Here is a 17,082-nt window from a genome sequence, read left to right as displayed (position 1 = left end):
AGGTTTGCCCAGAGAAGCTGTGGCTGCCCAATCCCTGGAGGTTGGACAAGGAACACATGGGAGGTGTCCCTGCTGAAGGCAGGAGGTTAAAATGAGGTGTTCTTTAACACAGGCAGTCTGTGATTCCATCCTGTGACAAGAGAAATACGCAGAGCAGGGACAGAGGGCAGGTTTGAATTAGACATTAAGAAGAAATTCTTCCCTGTGAAGGTGGTGAGACCCTGGCACAGGTTTGCCCAGAGAAGCTGTGGCTGCCCAATCCCTGGAGGTGTTCAAGGCCAGTTTAGACAAGGAACACATGGGAGGTGTCCCTGCCAATGGCAGGGGCTTGAAATGAGATGATCTTTAACCCAACCAGTCTGTGATTCCATCCTGTGACAAGAGAAATACGCAGAGCAGGGACAGAGGGCAGGTTTGAATTAGATATTAAGAAGAAATTCTTCCCTCTGAGGGTGCTGAGACCCTGCCCAGTGAAGCCATGGCTGCCCAATCCCTGGAGGTGTTCAAGGCCAGGTTGGACAAGGAACGTGTAGGAGGTGTCCCTGCCAATGGCAGGGCTTTGGAATGAGATGGATGATCTTTACCCAACCAGTCTGTGATTCCATCCTATGAAAAGAGAAATACACGGAGTGCTTGAGATACCGCGCGATGGGGGAAGGCCGCGCAGCACGGCGCGTTTCACCCACAGGCACATCACTGGGTTTTTGGGATGTTTTTGATTTTTGGGGTGTTTTTGGGGCTGGCTGGGCCATCCCAGGTGACGTTTCCCTCTGGCTGCCCACAGAGAAGCTTGCGGAAGCGCAGCGCAGGTTCACCACGCTCCGCACCGAGCTGCAATCCACCTTGGAGGCACAGAAGGAGGCCAGCGGGGCCTCCACGCTGCCGCGGCGCCGCAAACCCGTCTTCCACCTGTCCCACGAGGAGCGGGTCCAGCACAGGAACATCCGAGACCTGAAATTGGCCTTCAGCGAGCTCTACCTCAGCCTCATCCTGCTGCAGAACTATCAGGTACCCGCCCAGGGCGGCGCGTCCGCAGGGCCCTGTGTGTAAATGGCTCCGTGCTTTGTGTGTGATTTGGTGCCTCAGGTTTGAGCTTTTGTGGTTTTCACATTCTGTGCTGCTTTGTGTGTGGGTCTGAGCTTCGTAGCAGGGGATGGTGAGCTCTGTGCACAGAGCAGGGAGACAAAACAATTCCTGCTCTAGCTGGGGACCAGGGACAGATGATCCAAATCTCAGCCCAAGAGCACAAACACCGTGGGCTGGAGAGAGAAAAACAAGCAGGGTGGGACTGCATGGGCTAAAGCTTTAATTGGACAATTAACTCCAATGCAGTTAATTGGACCAGAACTTATAAAAGTGAGAGACCCCATGACCACTTGTCCATTTTGTGACCATTTTGGTTCATCTTGGTTGTAGCTCTTGCTGGGCTCTTGTGCTGCCCAAGGTGGATCCATTGAGGCCTTTTAATAAATCCCTGCTTTATTCTTTAGCTCTGTCCAGCCTCTGTTCCAGCTCAGCCTGCACAAGGCATCACCTTGACTTGCCCCACTCCATTTTTCATTTATTTCTTCCTTTTTGGGGGGCCCCTGAACACTTCTAAAGAAAAGGCAGGTAGCAGTGCACACCTGGTTGCTTTTAACTGAGCTAGAAGTGCTAAGCTGACCTGCTGAAGGACTTTTCCTTCTTCCTTTTCTGGGCTGGCTGACCCCAGCACCTTTGTCCAGGCAGGACCTCTTCCTTCTGTAGTGTGTTGTTCTAGGCAGGGCAGGTTGGGGAAGAAGCTCTTTTATCTTATATTTGTCCTGAAACTTGAAATCCCAATGTTCTGTTTTCTCTTGGCGTTACCATGGTAGTGGCTGTGACCTTGCTGTATCAGAATTTCTTGCTAAAACATCAATTTAAAAAGATATATATTTTGATTTCTGCAAGATACAGGCTCATTTGCCTTGAGGTATGAAAACAAACCAATCTTTAGTTGTACTTGGATTTTTGGCTTGGTTACAGATGCTGATCTTGTTCCAAAAATCTTGAAATAAAAATCTGAAACTGTTAATATTTTTTTGGCTGGGCTACTTCTTCTAGAGTTAAATGCTCTGAAATGCTTTTAAATGTTTTACTGTGAGGGGCTCTAGCTTGTTAAATAAGAGTGTTGGAGCTTAAAATGACTGCATCTGTATTTAGATCTTTGACAGATCTTTACTGCAGAATTTTACTAAACAAAGTTCACAGAATAAATTGAATACCACTCTGCTGTATGGACAGAACTTATTCTTCCAAGATTTTTAGTATTTGTACCTCTCCTACAGTGATGTTATCTTTGAGCATGTGTCTGGAAACTCTGAGTTTCTTAATAAAGTGTTGTAACTATTGGTGGTAGTTCCTAGTTCAAATTCCTGGGAAAGGTGGAGTATCTGTATCTTCTTAGGAATGGAGTGAAGCAGCATCACCTGCTGTGATTTCTTCCCTTACATTTATTTTCTCTTTTAACAGAAGACAGTTATACTTTTAATTACAAAAAATCAATTCTGAGGCTTGATGAAGAATTTAAATAGGGGCTAACATTGATCATTCCCTTGGGAAATCTTTTCCTACTATTCCTCAGTGTAGAAAGGCAGGTTGCACACTGATAATTTTGCTTTTTGGTACCATGAGTCCAGACCCACTGTAAGTCTACTAAATATTGATCTAAACCCCATCTGGTTTTTCACACTTTGCAGAGGCAGCAGAGCTGCTTTCTACAACATAACTCCAGAGAGAGAATAAGAAAAATTCCCTCAAATTGGTATTGAAGTTGAGGACAAGGAATACAAACACAAAACCAGACACAAAACTAAATCCCAGAGTACTACTGTTGTTAATCACTCTTGAGCTTAGAGTATAACAATGAGGAATATTCAAGCTCTTGCAGTTTTGGAGAGAAGAAAAAACAATAACCTGGTGGGAGGATAATGTACCTGAGCCCTTCATGTAGGAGATAAAAAATGAAATCAATAGCAGCATTATAAAGATCAAACTGGCTTTGATGAAATGCTGATGCCTTGATTTGGGTTACAGAGGAAGGAAAATCCACCTGAAGCAAATTCCTCAGTCTCTTAGGGGTGAACAAATGCATTCATTCCTGAGGTGCACAAACCAACTGTCAAATGCAGCTATGAGCAGTCTCCAGGGCAGCTCTTGCATGTTTAAATGATTAAACTTCTGATAAAATTAATTTATACTTACCAACAATGTATTATTCTAGAGTGTGTATGTACATAAAAAAATCTATCTTTGAAATGCTGTGTTTTAGGACAAACAAATGCTGACAAATTAAGCATATAAGATTTAGTTACTTATTCTATATATAATATAGTGCATTTGTTGAGTGAATAATAGGGGCTGAACCAGTTTTATTAAATTACCTTGCTGGTGCATTTCCTAATATATATGAGCAAAGATATTTGAGTCTCCTGCTTGATTCTACTTGATGTTGCATTATATTAGTGCTTAAGTTGCACTGTTCGTTATTTGTGGAGAGTTTTTGGTTGGTTTTATTTTTTGTTTGTTTGTTTGGGGTTGTTTTTTGGCTTTTTTCTCCACAAAATGCAGCAGAAATGGAGGTCAGGCTTGGAGAAGGCCCCTTGCCAAATAAAAGCAGCAGGAATAGCAAAATATCAGGCTGCAGAAATGATGTTTGTTCTGTTCCACAGTCCCATCACTGTGTGTTCCTTGTCAGAAGCATCACTGTGACCAGCAATGCTTTTATCATGCACTTTGAGGTTGCAGAAATTTTGCAGCCAGAGGATGAAATGCCCCTGGAGAGGTTTTAGGGTGTCTGGTATAAACCTATTCCAACCAGATTTAGGCTGGGATTGTACCCATGGCAGATGAAGGGATGTTATTTCAGGCCACAGAAAGGTCCCTGACCAAAATCATCCTTTTGTGGCATTTTTTCATGTGAAATTTCTGCTCTCCTTGGGGTGGAATGCTGGCTTTTCCAATAGAAAGTAATTAAAGTCTCTTGTCTGCAATGAGGCAGGTCATAATTGCTTTGGCTTCCTGCTCCTGTCTCCACAGCCTCATTTCCCACCTAGATGGGAGGGTCTGGCATTAAATCACTCTAAGCATAATTACATTGGAAATAATTTCACTGAGTAGTTGGTGTCTCTCCCCAGGGCATTCGATTTTGCTGTTTTCTCTGGTTTTCTTTCCAAGCTGCTCTCTAAGCTTTTTTCAGAAGTGAGTCTTGCCACAGTCTCTCTGTGCTTCTGCTGTTGTTTGAATGAAATATTGAATTTTTTAGGCAGCACTTCCTGCACAATGAAATGCAGGATTGCAAACACATCGTGCCACAGCAATTGCTGCTGTGTGATGAGCTCTGCCTGTCCTGGGTACTGTGCATGGGTGTTGAATCAGGGATCATCTATAACTTGGAAATCAACAGTTGCTTCTTGTTTTAAGCCTTGAGTGCTTGTCTCTACAGACTGGAGAATTACATCTCCCACATCTGCAAGCCTAAGCTGGTTTTGCAGTCATTGTGCAACGTACTCTGTGAAAAAACGTGCTGCTGGGGGGATGCACTTGTCTGGATTTAATCTGCAGCACTGACAACTTTCATACGAAGATTTCCCTTCTATAATGAATTTACCTTGAAGGACTTGATTTGAAACCAGTGTCAAGTTTAAAGAAATCAGTAGCTCAGTTTTTTTCAGGAGAGAAAACCCCTTAAGGGTTATTTGTCTTCAAGGTAGCATCAGGTCACTTCTTGCATAAAGGAGGAAGGTGGAAGTGATCTGGCTTTTCAGGAAATAAAAAGCTTTAGGTAGCTCCCTTTTTATGCCACATTTTTTTTATTTTATTTGTTAGGATTATATATTCCTTATAATCAAGTAAGAACTCAGAAACTTCCTGACAAGGAATGCAATAATTTTGATTCCTGTTAACGATTGATTCTCATTTTGATTCTTATTAACAATTCCTTTGTCGCTAGCACTGGGGAGAGAACCATTTCTCTTTCTTGGGAGATGGCAGGGGTTTAAGAGATGGCTGGGGTTTAAAAGATGGCTGGGGTGTTAGAGATGGCTGGGGTTTAAGAGATGGCAGGGGTTTAAGAGCCAGCATGTTCTTTCCCTTGCCTGCAGAACCTGAACTTCACCGGCTTCCGCAAGATCCTGAAGAAGCATGACAAGAACCTGGAGACGACGCGGGGCGCGGAGTGGAGGGTGGCCGAGGTGGAGGTGGCTCCCTTCTACATCTGCAAGAAGATCAACCAGCTTATCTCCGAAACAGAGGTGAAGAGGCTGGCCTGGGAACTGCCAAAAATCCCCTCAAAAATGGGGGTTTGGGCACTGCTGGTTTCTGGAAGTGTTCAAGCATGTTCAAGATGGAGCTCTGAGCAAACCTGTTCTAGTGGAAAGCACGCATGGCACAGGGTTGGAACAAGATCTTTAGGTCCCTTCCAACCCAAACTGTTCTATGACACTGTAATTCCCATAGTGTTTTGCCCTCTCTGTAACTTGCATTTACCACCAAGATGGGTAATAATTGATTTTGAAATGCCATTGTGTCTCTATAGGACACAAAATAACACAACACGGACATGCTAACCTTTCAGGGTAAAAGAGACTTTTTAATTTCTGACTCCAACATTTATAGATTTCCAAAAGTGACAGTGGATTGGTGGGTGAAAGTGCCACCACTCCAATGACACTGGACAAACCACCAGTGCATCAAATTTCTCCTCCTCCATAAAAGACTGCAAAACAAAAAGTTATTTACATAAAGTGTGTGAGAAAGTTCGTTAGAAGAATGTAAATATCAGAAGGCTTAGAAAATCTCAAAAAATCAGGGTGACACCACTGACTTCTGGCACTGCTTACATCAGTATGGGTATGTTCTCTTCAGCTGAGAACTTCTCCCTTGGCAAAGCCTAGTGCAGCTTTAATTTCTGCCATGGAGGAACTTGGTTCACCATGCTGAGCTTTTCACATCTTTGTATTAAAAGAATACTGGCCAGGGCTCACCTCTAACATGGAAAGCAACCTTTAGGTTTGGTTTGACCACATGCTCATCATCCAGGTGACCTTCAGTGGTGTGTGTCTTTGTCTCCTCAGGAACTGGTGACCAACGAGTTGGAAGATGGAGACAGACAGAAGGCAATGAAACGTCTGCGTGTTCCACCCTTAGGAGCAGCTCAGGTGAGACATGGGGGTTGTGGAGCAAAGCTGCTCCTCCAACTTGTCAAGGTGCCAAATCAGATTCAACATCTGAAGGAAACTGTGGAAATAATTGATGTGAGCGTGCATGGGGCAGGGCCAGATAATCTGCTTTAGTTCCGGAAGGTTTGGAAATAGGTTACTGCTCCTGATGCATGCAGACAAGGTAATGACGGGAGGAGATAAATGCTAAAAGGAAATTTGTACTAATAAAAGCATATGCTTAGTGCTTGTGTGGTCTGGAATATTTTTCAAGGGCCACTAAGACTCCCAAGCTCTGTTTCAACATGGCAAGAATATTACACAGCATTTACAGTTTAAAAAAACCTCACTTCAAAAGCAAGAGTGCAATCAGGGGTCAGGAGCTTGTGTTTGTGATTTTAAGTTGGCTCTGCAAACTAATCTGACTGTGCTGATAACCTGTTTACCTCACCTTAATTCTGCTGTGGCTTTGTTCACAGCCTGTACCAGCCTGGACTACATTCAGGGTTGGATTGTTCTGTGGGTTGTTCATTGCACTGAACGTCACTGTCATACTTTCAGGTAGGTGTCCTGCCATGCCTGGGTTTGGGTGGATTCTCCTCACTTAGCACCTGGACCTGGATGTGCTGGGTTAAATCAGATCCATATCACATTGGTGTGAACTGCTCAGCAGTAGGTTGTGGTTTTTCTCATGTTGTATATGTCTATGTTGAGCACAAAAATCCTTTTCTTCTGGTTTCCTCCTTATTTTTGGAGGGATATTCTGAGGGTGCAACATCTATGTGTAAGAGCAGTTTTTTGTTGTCATTCTGGGAGCACCTTGAGACAGGTGCTTGTAGAACTTGAGCTTTGCATGGTGTTGACTCCCTAAAGAAAAGACCACCAGACACAGAGCCATGTGACCAGATGCCACTCGGGATGCAAGTCAGGCACTCATGTGGAAATTCCTAGAATTTCAATGCCTGCAGTCTGCTAATGGAATTAATTGACTTTTTCTTATCGGCAGTAGTTGGCAAGATTGTTTAAAAGCTACACTTAATGGGTGCATCTCTCAGGCCCTGGCTTTATTCTGCTTTATGCCTTCTGAGTTTGGCCCCTGATTAGAGTAGTACTGCAGATCCAGACACAGAGCTTAATCACAAGCAGCTTTACTAATTGTGTGTGTGATTTCTGGAGTGTTGTAACTTGCTTAAGCAGTACAAAGGAAAAGGCTTAACAAATCAACTTACCAGCTCTTGCATTAGGGAAAGCCCATGTCTGTGTTTTTATGACTTAAAAGAATTTTTAATCGGATGTTTTTGTAATTGGATCCAGCCATCTCTTGGGATAAAATGCCTCTGTTTGAGGAGCTGTTTGCAGTGTTTCCTTTTTGGTCTTCCCATGGTAGAGGAATGAAGTTGACCCATCTGCATGAAGGCACTGTTTAATGTGTAGAAACTGTTCTTTATTCATAATTTCTGTTACTTAAAACATTTGATCTCCTTGTGAGATGCAAAATGATTGAAGCCGGTTGTGTTTGTTCTCCCTCTCGGTGCTAAGAATGAAAAAGTGAGGCAGCTGTGAGAGGGAATTCATAAAAATGATTCTATAAAAATGATTATATCTCCAGAGCAGGTGTTACTAACCCAGTGTGGGTAATAGGTGTGTTGTATCAGCAGGCATGATCTGATAGCTGAGCATTACTGCAGATATTGGGCAAAAACCTGGATTCCAAGTGCAGAGTGGGTGTTTTTAATTGACCCATAGTTTGCTCACCTCTCAGCTGCTTTTGCCAAATTGTTTGTGTGGCTTGATCAGCTAAGATAGGATTTTAGTGTTCTGTGTGGAGAATTTGTGAAACAGCATCAGAACATGGCTTCTGATGTAAGCCAGTGCTGCACTGCCTGATTTGAAAACTGCAGCAGCATTTTACAGAGATGAGTTCATCCCCACTTGGGGTCTGTTAAAGGCTGCAAAGTTACAAATGGATCCCAGAAGGGTGGCACCCTAAAGAGGACAAATTCTGGGGCTTCACTGTTTCTGTATGGGCTTCTCTAAGTGCCAGGCTAGTGTGTAAGTAAAGTTGGAATTTCACAGAAATGTGCATTCATTTTATTAGCCAGAAACCCGAAAGGTTTCAGGTAAAAATTTGAAAATCTTTCTTTGCAATTCCACATTTAAGACTTAATTTCACATTTAAGACATGTAATTTCTTTCAGCTTTTTTTTTGGGGGGTGTGTAATTTCTGTCCAAAAGTTGACTCTGTTTTGCCTGAATCCAAGAGTTTAAAGTTTTAAATTTAAAGCAGCAGTTCTGGAGTAATTTTTTATGCACAGCTTTTCTCTGTAAGTTATGTAGTATAAAGTGTAGATGCATGAAATTCCCTATGGATTTGCTTTCTCTGAGAAAACAGTTTGAAAAACTTGGGGCTATAATTTAGGCAGATCTGTGGGAATCAATTCTCAGCCTCAGTTCTGTGAAGTGCAGGTACTTTCTTTTACTCCTCTTAGAAAGCTCATGGGTGAGAAACTCTCAATGAAACTAAAACTGAGGATTGAATAACTTTATTTTATTTATGCTTTTCTCATCAAACCTGTGCCTAGTGACCAGTCCTTTGCAAAAAGGTTGAAGCTGGAGAAAGCTGCTGCTGTATAAGGCTGTTCATGGTTTGAAACGAAGCACATTTGTTTCCAAACCCCTGAAAACTGAACAAAGGAAGCAACAGGCTTTCCAGCACTGCTGCCTTGTGCTGGGATTTCTCTTTGGGTGGGGCTGGGTGTTGTAATGCTGGCCATGAATATGTATTGCATTACCATTGTACTGAGACCGGTGATTAGGAGGGTTTAGCATTGTTTTAAATGCTGTAAATGGTTCCTCTTGGTTTTGTGGGGAGCTGAAGTGTTTGTGTATCTGTCTGTTGGGATTTCATCTCTATTAAAGCAGAATATTTAAGTGTCTCTAGTCAGATTTATGCTGGTGCTGTCCCTTGTGCCTGCAGTGTGAGGCGGGGACGCTGCTAATGACTCGATTACAGCAGCTGGAAAGGGAATTTTCCCCAGGATGCTCCTAAATCCTCTGACAGGCTAGGCAAAATTCCTCCACTTGCTGGAGCATGCAGTTGTGTACACATGTACCCTGTTTTCTCAGTGTACAGCCAAACATCTGAGATCCAGGATAAAGCCTTGCTTTGTGACACGACCTCTGTTATCCCTAAAATACTTCCTTTTTTTTTTCTTTGTCTTTGCCAGGTGTGGCTTTTATAGATGGACCAAATGTGTGGCCACTGGTGAGAATCTATCGAGGTGGCTTTCTCCTGATAGAATTCCTCTTTCTCCTGGGTATCAACACCTATGGCTGGAGACAGGCTGGAGTCAACCACGTCCTCATCTTCGAGCTCAACCCCCGCAGCAACTTGTCCCATCAACATCTCTTTGAGGTGAACAGGAGGGGTTTTAGAGTGGCTGAGCCATGCTGAGGATCAGCAGGATAAATCCTGCACCATTTCCTGGCAAGGACTCCTAATACAATTAGAAGAGGAAGTTGCTGAAGTCTGATTAGATTACAGGATTGAGCACTGCTCTCCCTTTTCTCCTAATGAGAACACATTGCAGGTTTCAGGGCTGTGTTTTCATTAGGTGTTTGTTTGGGGTTTTTTTCCTGCAGATTGCTGGTTTTGGGGCTGTGTTTTCATTAGGTATCTCTTTGTTTTTTCCCTGCAGATTGCTGGTTTCCTGGGTGTTTTGTGGTGCCTGAGCCTGCTGGCATGTATATATCGTCAATTCACCTACATCCCCATGCAGGTGAACCCACTCATCTTGTATGGCTTCATGTTGCTTTTCCTCATCAACCCTACCAAAACCTTATATTACAAGTCCCGTTTTTGGCTGCTCAAACTATTGGTAAGTGTCAAAGCCGGTTGAAATAAGTAATTGTTTGTTGAAGTGTAAACAAGTGTCACTAACCCTCAGGAAAAGAGGGATGCTGGGGGGTGCTTATGCCACTGTGATTTATAGAACAGACTTGATCATTTTTGAGGGTGGTTTTGCAGAAGCATATTCTGCTTCCTGTACCAGTTGACTTGTTAACCTTCCTATAGACAGCTGCTTACAAACTTCTGCATGTATGGAAACCCTTGGATGTCTTGCTTGTTTATTCCTTAACCTAGTGAAACAGATGGATTAGAGGTCCAGTGCTCTAAGGCAAGGCTGCATGGATGCTCCTTAGCCCAAGCTGGGGTAGTGCCAACGTTGAGAGGGTTCACTGATGGAGAGAGAACCTTTGGAAAAGTTACTGCCTAGAAAATTCATGGGTGGGGTTTTTTTCTCTTTGTGCTCTTAAACAAATTCTTTGTTTGAGACCAAGCTCTTTATTTTCCTGTAAGATAAGTCTGGTAAATTCAATGTCAATATGTTTGCTCCTTCAGTGTTCCAGTTATAGGTGGGAGCTCTGCAAGAACAGTTTTCAGCCTTGCTGGGTGACTCATGAATTTCTTCCCAAATGGCTGTTTCACATGCTCTTCTCCACCCTGTGCACCCTATTAAATTGGCTTTAATCAAGCTGGTTCCCCTGACACCTTCTTCTTGCTAGCACTGCTCTGAGAGCTTTGGGCAGAAGAGGGTTTGGCTGGCTGGTTTTTTTCAAAGAATCATTTCAATGCCAATTAAAACAATTAACTTTATCTGGAACACAGCAAAGATGAGACACAGCATCATGCTTTGAGGAGGTGTGTGCAGGTTTACACACAGTGAATTAACCTCTCTGAGCTCACCTCTGTTATTTGATTTGCTGGCTTGCTGCTCTGCCAGCTTCTTCCTTTGTGCCTTCCAGCACTCAGCCATCCCTCACAGAGGTGCCTTCAGTCCCAAGCCTCATTAGTCTGCCTGCTGTCCCCTGGTGTGAGGGGAAGCACTGGATGTGCTTTAACCACATGAGCAATATCTCTGCTAATTTACCTTAATATCCTGCTAGGGTGAGATTCTCAGTCTCCACAGAGCTGTTAGGCTGTTTGCAGCTCCTGCCCTGTCCCAGTGATCTCCAGACTGTGCTGCAGTCTGAGATAGAGATGTAGGATCATAGAATAGCCTGAGTTGGAAGAGACCTTAAAGATCATTGAGTTCCAACCCCTCTGCCACAGGCAGGGACATTTTCCATGATCTCAGGTTGCTCTGAGCCCCATCCAGCCTGGCCTTGGACACTTCCAGGGATGGGGCATCCACAGCTTCTCTGGGCATCCTGTGCCAGGGCCTCCCCACCGTCACAGGGAAGAATTTCTTGTATCTAATCTAAACCTACTCTATCAGTTTTATGCCATTCCCCCTTATCCTGTCACTAAATGCCCTTGCAGAGTCTCTCTCCACCAAACCTGAACCGTGGAATACCTTGAGTTGGAGGGGATCCATAAGGTTCATTGAGTACCTTGAGTGTGTAGAGGCCAGTTCACCCCAAGGTCTGCTAGGGAAAAAAGCTTCATCAAAATGCAAGATCACCTTAATGGTGGGAGATGACATGGCACTTGTGTGCAATATGAGGAAGGGGAAAGAAGAGGTCAGAGCACATAAAGAGCAGCTTTTATTGTGTGTACTTGACCAGCTGGGTGTATTTTATTGCTTCGTGCAGCTGCCAGCAGCTCTCTGGGTGAAAGGAGGTTTAAATAGTGCGAGTCTTAGAACTGTTCTGCTCACACAAAATTATGTTTGGTGAGCATTTTTCTTCACATGCTTCATCTGTTTCATTTCCAGCCAAAACAAAATCTGACATATCAGGTGTAGCAGAGCATTACTGGCACTTTCAATTTTTCTGCAACCAAATCAGGGACATGCTTGAGTGTGTTGTAGCATTTCCTCATGGATCTAGGAGTCTTCCTGCCTCCCCCTGTGACCAACATCAACTGCTGGTTGGGGGTGGGACCTCTTGTGCTAATCCCTGAGTGATGGTGAAAGGTCAGAATCTGAATGAAAGAAGTTATTTAGCCTGTAGTAAAGTCTAACTCCCCTGCTAGGCTCTTCTTTCTTGCCTGAGTGCTTAGGTGAGCATTCTCTGTGCCTTTGCTGCCAGTGAGAAGGCCCTGAGTGCCCTGGTGTGGGCTGGGGAGAGCAGCTCAGGGCAGGAATTGGATCTGAGCCCAGGGAATGTCCCTGTGCCCACGCTCTCTGCAGGAGCTCCATGGCCCCAGCATGCAGGGAGAGCCTGTCTGTGAGAGGTGAAAAGCTCAGCTCAGATATCTGGCATCTCAGCACCAATGCAAAGTGCAGGGATCAGCACCAGGAAGTCTGTGCTCAGGCTGTGGAAGTGTTGATAGAGAATTGCTACTGGTTATTGAAACTGAGCTGCAGCTCTGGTGTTTTATGACTTTATCCTTATCTGGAGGATGTTGCAGACACTTCTCAGCTGGGAAGGCAGGAGCTGACTGTGAGCTGACTGTGACTTCACTGGAATTGGGGCTGCAGCTCCAGCTGTGCCTGGGCAGCAGCAGAAGCCACAGTGCCTGGCACACGGCTTTGGGAGGGTTCAGGTGGCAGCTCGGGCTCTGCAGGAGGGTTGACTCAGATGCCAGTGCCAGATATGTCATGGATCTATCTGTTGACTCCTCCTCAGCTGTAACCTGTAGGTGGAAAACTTCTTTTCTCTTAAAAGTTTTATGCTGTCACCTGGAGTGCTGAAGAATTTCCCCCTAAATTAAATAACAAGAATATTATTTCTCAGGGTTTTTTTTTTCCCTCCAGGGGAATCTGTCTGTAAAGCTATTTTCACATTTCATTTACTTAGCTAGTCTTTGTTCATGGACAAAACAATGGTCTGTGATGAAACAGATAGATAGTATCAGGGAGTGTTGGGAAAAGGGAGGAAAGAGTTTTTATAAGGGAAGCCTGGTGTGGTTTTTGACCTCTGTTCAGCAGCTGGGCACCTTTGAAGACAGCCCTCCCTAAATCTGGCCTTGTTTGACCCCTGGGAATAGGTGCCATCCAACATGAGCTCAGAGCTTTCTGGGTCAAGATCCATATCTGCTTTATGCCACTAACTCTTAATCCCCTATTTGGCTTTGAAATTTTAGGAGCAGAGCCTTAAATCTGCATTACAGGCTGATGGGGATGTGTCAGTCCTTTCCTGGCTTTGTGCAGCTGTGCACCCTTCAGGTTAATAAGGAGAGCAGTATAAAAGATCAGTGTTGGGCTGTGCTTTCATTAATTTAAAGGGTCATAAATCCCAGAATGACCGGATGGTGCTGGTGCCTTCTCTGTGAGAAATTGGCCATTAGTAACTACAACTAACTGGGTAGGGAGAGGGGTAATCAAAGGTAATGGAGCAGAAAACTGTCTGCTTTGGAAGGAGCAAAACTGCTCTTCAGGCTTAGAGGGAAAGTGGACTGGGATTGAGGGGGAGTCCAAGTGACTGGCAATAGGATTTCTTCTGCCTTTTCTTTCACCCTTTCCCTGCTGGAGGCTTTGGCAGACCCTGTAACAATCCTCACACCTTCTAACACCAAAGAACGACTCGTGTTAAATAAACCAAGGCATGACCAGCCTAATGGCTGTGCTGAGGGTCTAAATCCAACTGACATTAAGTGTGAGGGGGAAGGTAAACGTGGAAGATGTCAATGGACATGATGTAAGTGCCTGAAAGAAAGTGCTGATCAAAGTGAGGGGCAGTGAGAGAAATGGAGCTGTGCAGAGCTCTTAAATGGAGACTGGGATTTTCTGGGAAAGAGCTTGGTGAGAGGAGACTGGGCTGCTCTGCCAGTAAAAAACAAAAGGCTGGGGGGGCACAGGAATAGATGCACACAGGAGGAGGAAAGCAGGAATGTTCTTTGTACTGAAAGCAGGGAGACAGTTATCCTTTTTTGTCAACAGGAGCAAAAGGTCAGCAGTAAATCTTCAAGCATTTCTGTTATTTCCATATTTGTTCAGTTCTGTGATGTCCTGCCACTGCATTTGGATGCCTTTGACACAGCCATGAATTATTCCTGCTTTGTTTTTCCTGACAGTTTCGAGTATTCACTGCTCCCTTCCACAAGGTAGGCTTTGCAGATTTCTGGCTGGCTGACCAGCTCAACAGCCTGGTGGTGATACTTATGGATTTGGAATACATGATCTGCTTCTACAGCTTTGAGGTTCAGTGGGAGGACAATGCTGGACTTCTGGCAGATACAGGTAATGCTGATGAGCCCTGGGAATGGGGTCAAAATGACCTGAGAAACACTGAGCCAGGCAATTTCCTAATTGTCTGTTTTGAAAAGGGTTATTAATAGTACAGAAAACCAAAATAATTGGCATTTGTTGTAAATGTGGCATTAGAGAGATTCTTCCCTTTGTTACTTCCATCCAGAGAAATGGAATTTGACATCAGTGTTCATTTCCTAATCCAGTCATTTGGCTCAATGTCTATATCCATCAAAGAATTTAGACGCAGCACTCCTGGTTGGGAAGAGAAATCCATTTTCCTGGCATTGTTGTTTTATTTCATAGTAATTTAACCATGTATTTGCCTTTAGCCTCTTCCTGTTGCTCATCATGAGAATCCTGAGCTGGTTGAGCACAGCTTTCTGTGCTGTAGCCTGGTTCTTACAGGCTCCATTCTGATGCAAGAGAGGATGGAGAAGCTCCTTGGTGCCATCTCTTGCTTGATTTGAGTTTAAGCTGCTCTGCCAGGGCTGTCCATGCTCTGTCTTCCTTTATTTTCTAGCCAGAAGGAACACAGAGCTGGGATGTGAATTTTGACTTTGGCCTTCCCAGTGGCAAAACAGTACCTGTCTCCTCACTGCTGACTTCCCATTTCAGGCAGTGGCTGCTGGCAAATCATATTGTCTGATGGTTTTGACACTTGCTGAGAGAATTTGCTGTATGCTTCAATAAGCATCAGTGTTCACTTTGTTCTCCCAATCTGTCTGATCTTCCCCTTCATTTTAAGAGACAGCGTTGCGAGCGGCTAAATATTTACTTATTAAAAATAAAATTAAAATACATAAAGCAAGTGTGTGCATAACAATTTGTCCTCTTCCAATCTGAGTAGTGGAATGATAGCACGGTGTTTTGGGATAAATATCAGCTAATAATGTGTCTCCCTCAGTGTGAATAAGAAACAAATGAATGCTAGGCAGCAGGGTGTTTGGTTTGGATGTGCTGAGACAGCAGAAGAATATGGAGTTCTTGGGGAGTTCCAGGAAAAGCTGAGGGTTTCCTGGTCATTGCCTTAATAAAAAGAAGGCTTTCATACATGGAGGAGGGGATGCAATGGCATTGTGGTGTGGTTGCTTCTCATCTCAGCTTTTGAAACCAGACTATGCCTTGGCTTTGCTTTTTAAAAAACAAAGTGAAAAACGCCAAACTCAGTCCCATACTGAAATGTGTTTTTTCCTATTACAATGCACAAGGAAAACAGGTCAAGGACAGCTTTGGCAAAGTAGCCTTTTAGAGCTGTCCTGCAGAGTTTCCCATTTATGCACAAAAATCCAGTGTCAAAGGCCTTTTGTAATTCCATCTTTAATTTGATTGTTCACAGTCCTGCCAACAGCTCTGAGCACGTTTAAAAATAGATAATTTCTAATCTAGCATGTTGGTTATACTGGCAGGATGAGGGAGTTAGATGGTGATCTGTCTGGATGTGTTATTGATGTCACCTGAACACCTCCAAGATGGAATATTGAGCTACTTTGGGCTTCTTGCAGTTTGTACCAGGTGCTGATGGGGAATTGCTGCCATAAAGGGACACTGCAGACAGGAGGACAAAAACAGTTCTTAGACTTACTAACTCTTTGCCTTAACAGCTTCAACTCCTGTTTTTCTTGCAGATAATCAGATTTGTAACAGCTACTCCTACGGAGTGAGAGCAGTTGTCCAGTGCATCCCTGCTTGGTTGCGATTCATCCAGTGCCTGCGCCGTTACCGCGATAACAAACGGGCCTTTCATCTGGTTAACGCTGGAAAATATTCCACCACCTTCTTCGTGGTGACATTTGCAGCCCTCTACAGCACTCACAAAGGTATTGGTGGCTTTGCAGAAACCTGTGCAGCTCCTGGGGTTTGCTTTATTACACGAGAGAAGCTCACAGTCTGGCATCCCATTGAAACGCGAGCTTCTTGTGTTTTGGCACCTGTGAAACATCTCTGGGGAAAGGCAGGGGCCTGCCCAGCTTGTAAAGAGTGTTTTAAGATCTTATTTGAGGTGTTTTTCACATCCCTGGTCTGCTTAGAATTGCACTTAGGGAGTGGGGGAGGGAACTTTTAGGTTTGCCTTTTAAAGCTGAAATACCTGTCAGGTTCTGCTGTGAAGGGAGGTGAATGGGAGGGAGATAGATGAGGAAAGGGATAGCACAGCAAATACTTCTCTCTTAACATTCATGAATATTTAACCTGGACCATCTCAATAATCCGTCCATCATTCCTAAATGTGAAGGCATGTGCACAGTGCCAGGAAAAAATGCTCTCTCTGATTTTCCTGTGTGATTCTATCCATGTTTTTCCAGCAGCTGGTAAGGAGTTGTTTCCAATCCATTTAACTGCAGATTGAGCTCTGATCCCTGAAGTTCCTCATCTCCCTGGAAACGACAATTACTCGATTCTACTCTTGTTCTGAAGGAAAAAGCTTTTAGTTTCTGCACTTCAGGCAGTCGCCCTGCCCTGCCTTTCATTGTTCTGAAGCCCTAAAAGCTGTATTCTTTCATTTGAGAATATCTCCCTTCTATATACCCAGAAATTAGCAACCACACACAGTCGTGAGCAATTACTTAGCCTGAAATATTCCTGTGGTGAGGCAGGGAGAAGTGTTGAAGGCATGATTCTGGTTAACATGCTGGGTTTTTTGGAGGGGTGGCAGGGTTGTTAGAAACCTTCCTGTGGCCAAGAAACGTCTGCTTTGACATAGCTGGGCCCAGAGTCACAGTGATGATGTTTGTCAGTGTATTTTGATGGCAGGAGGGGCAGTGGCCCAAGCT

At 44.1% G+C, this 17,082-nt stretch overlaps 1 protein-coding gene across 2 annotated transcripts in view; it reads left to right on the top strand.

Moving 5' to 3' along the window:
* Positions 1–17,082, top strand: part of XPR1 (xenotropic and polytropic retrovirus receptor 1) — a 107,496-nt gene that overhangs the window by 73,966 nt on the left and 16,448 nt on the right. For both annotated transcript variants that reach the window (XM_064720481.1, XM_064720480.1), the window contains exons 4-11: positions 785–1,008; positions 5,121–5,270; positions 6,093–6,176; positions 6,656–6,737; positions 9,404–9,591; positions 9,875–10,054; positions 14,137–14,302; positions 15,940–16,131. In XM_064720481.1, the coding sequence (XP_064576551.1) occupies positions 785–1,008; positions 5,121–5,270; positions 6,093–6,176; positions 6,656–6,737; positions 9,404–9,591; positions 9,875–10,054; positions 14,137–14,302; positions 15,940–16,131 (1,266 nt within the window). The remainder of the gene's footprint in view (positions 1–784; positions 1,009–5,120; positions 5,271–6,092; positions 6,177–6,655; positions 6,738–9,403; positions 9,592–9,874; positions 10,055–14,136; positions 14,303–15,939; positions 16,132–17,082) is intronic.

The sequence above is a fragment of the Zonotrichia leucophrys genome, chromosome 8 (assembly GCF_028769735.1).
Source record: "Zonotrichia leucophrys gambelii isolate GWCS_2022_RI chromosome 8, RI_Zleu_2.0, whole genome shotgun sequence".
NCBI lineage: Eukaryota > Metazoa > Chordata > Aves > Passeriformes > Passerellidae > Zonotrichia > Zonotrichia leucophrys.
This window is presented reverse-complemented; position numbering and strand designations above follow the sequence as displayed.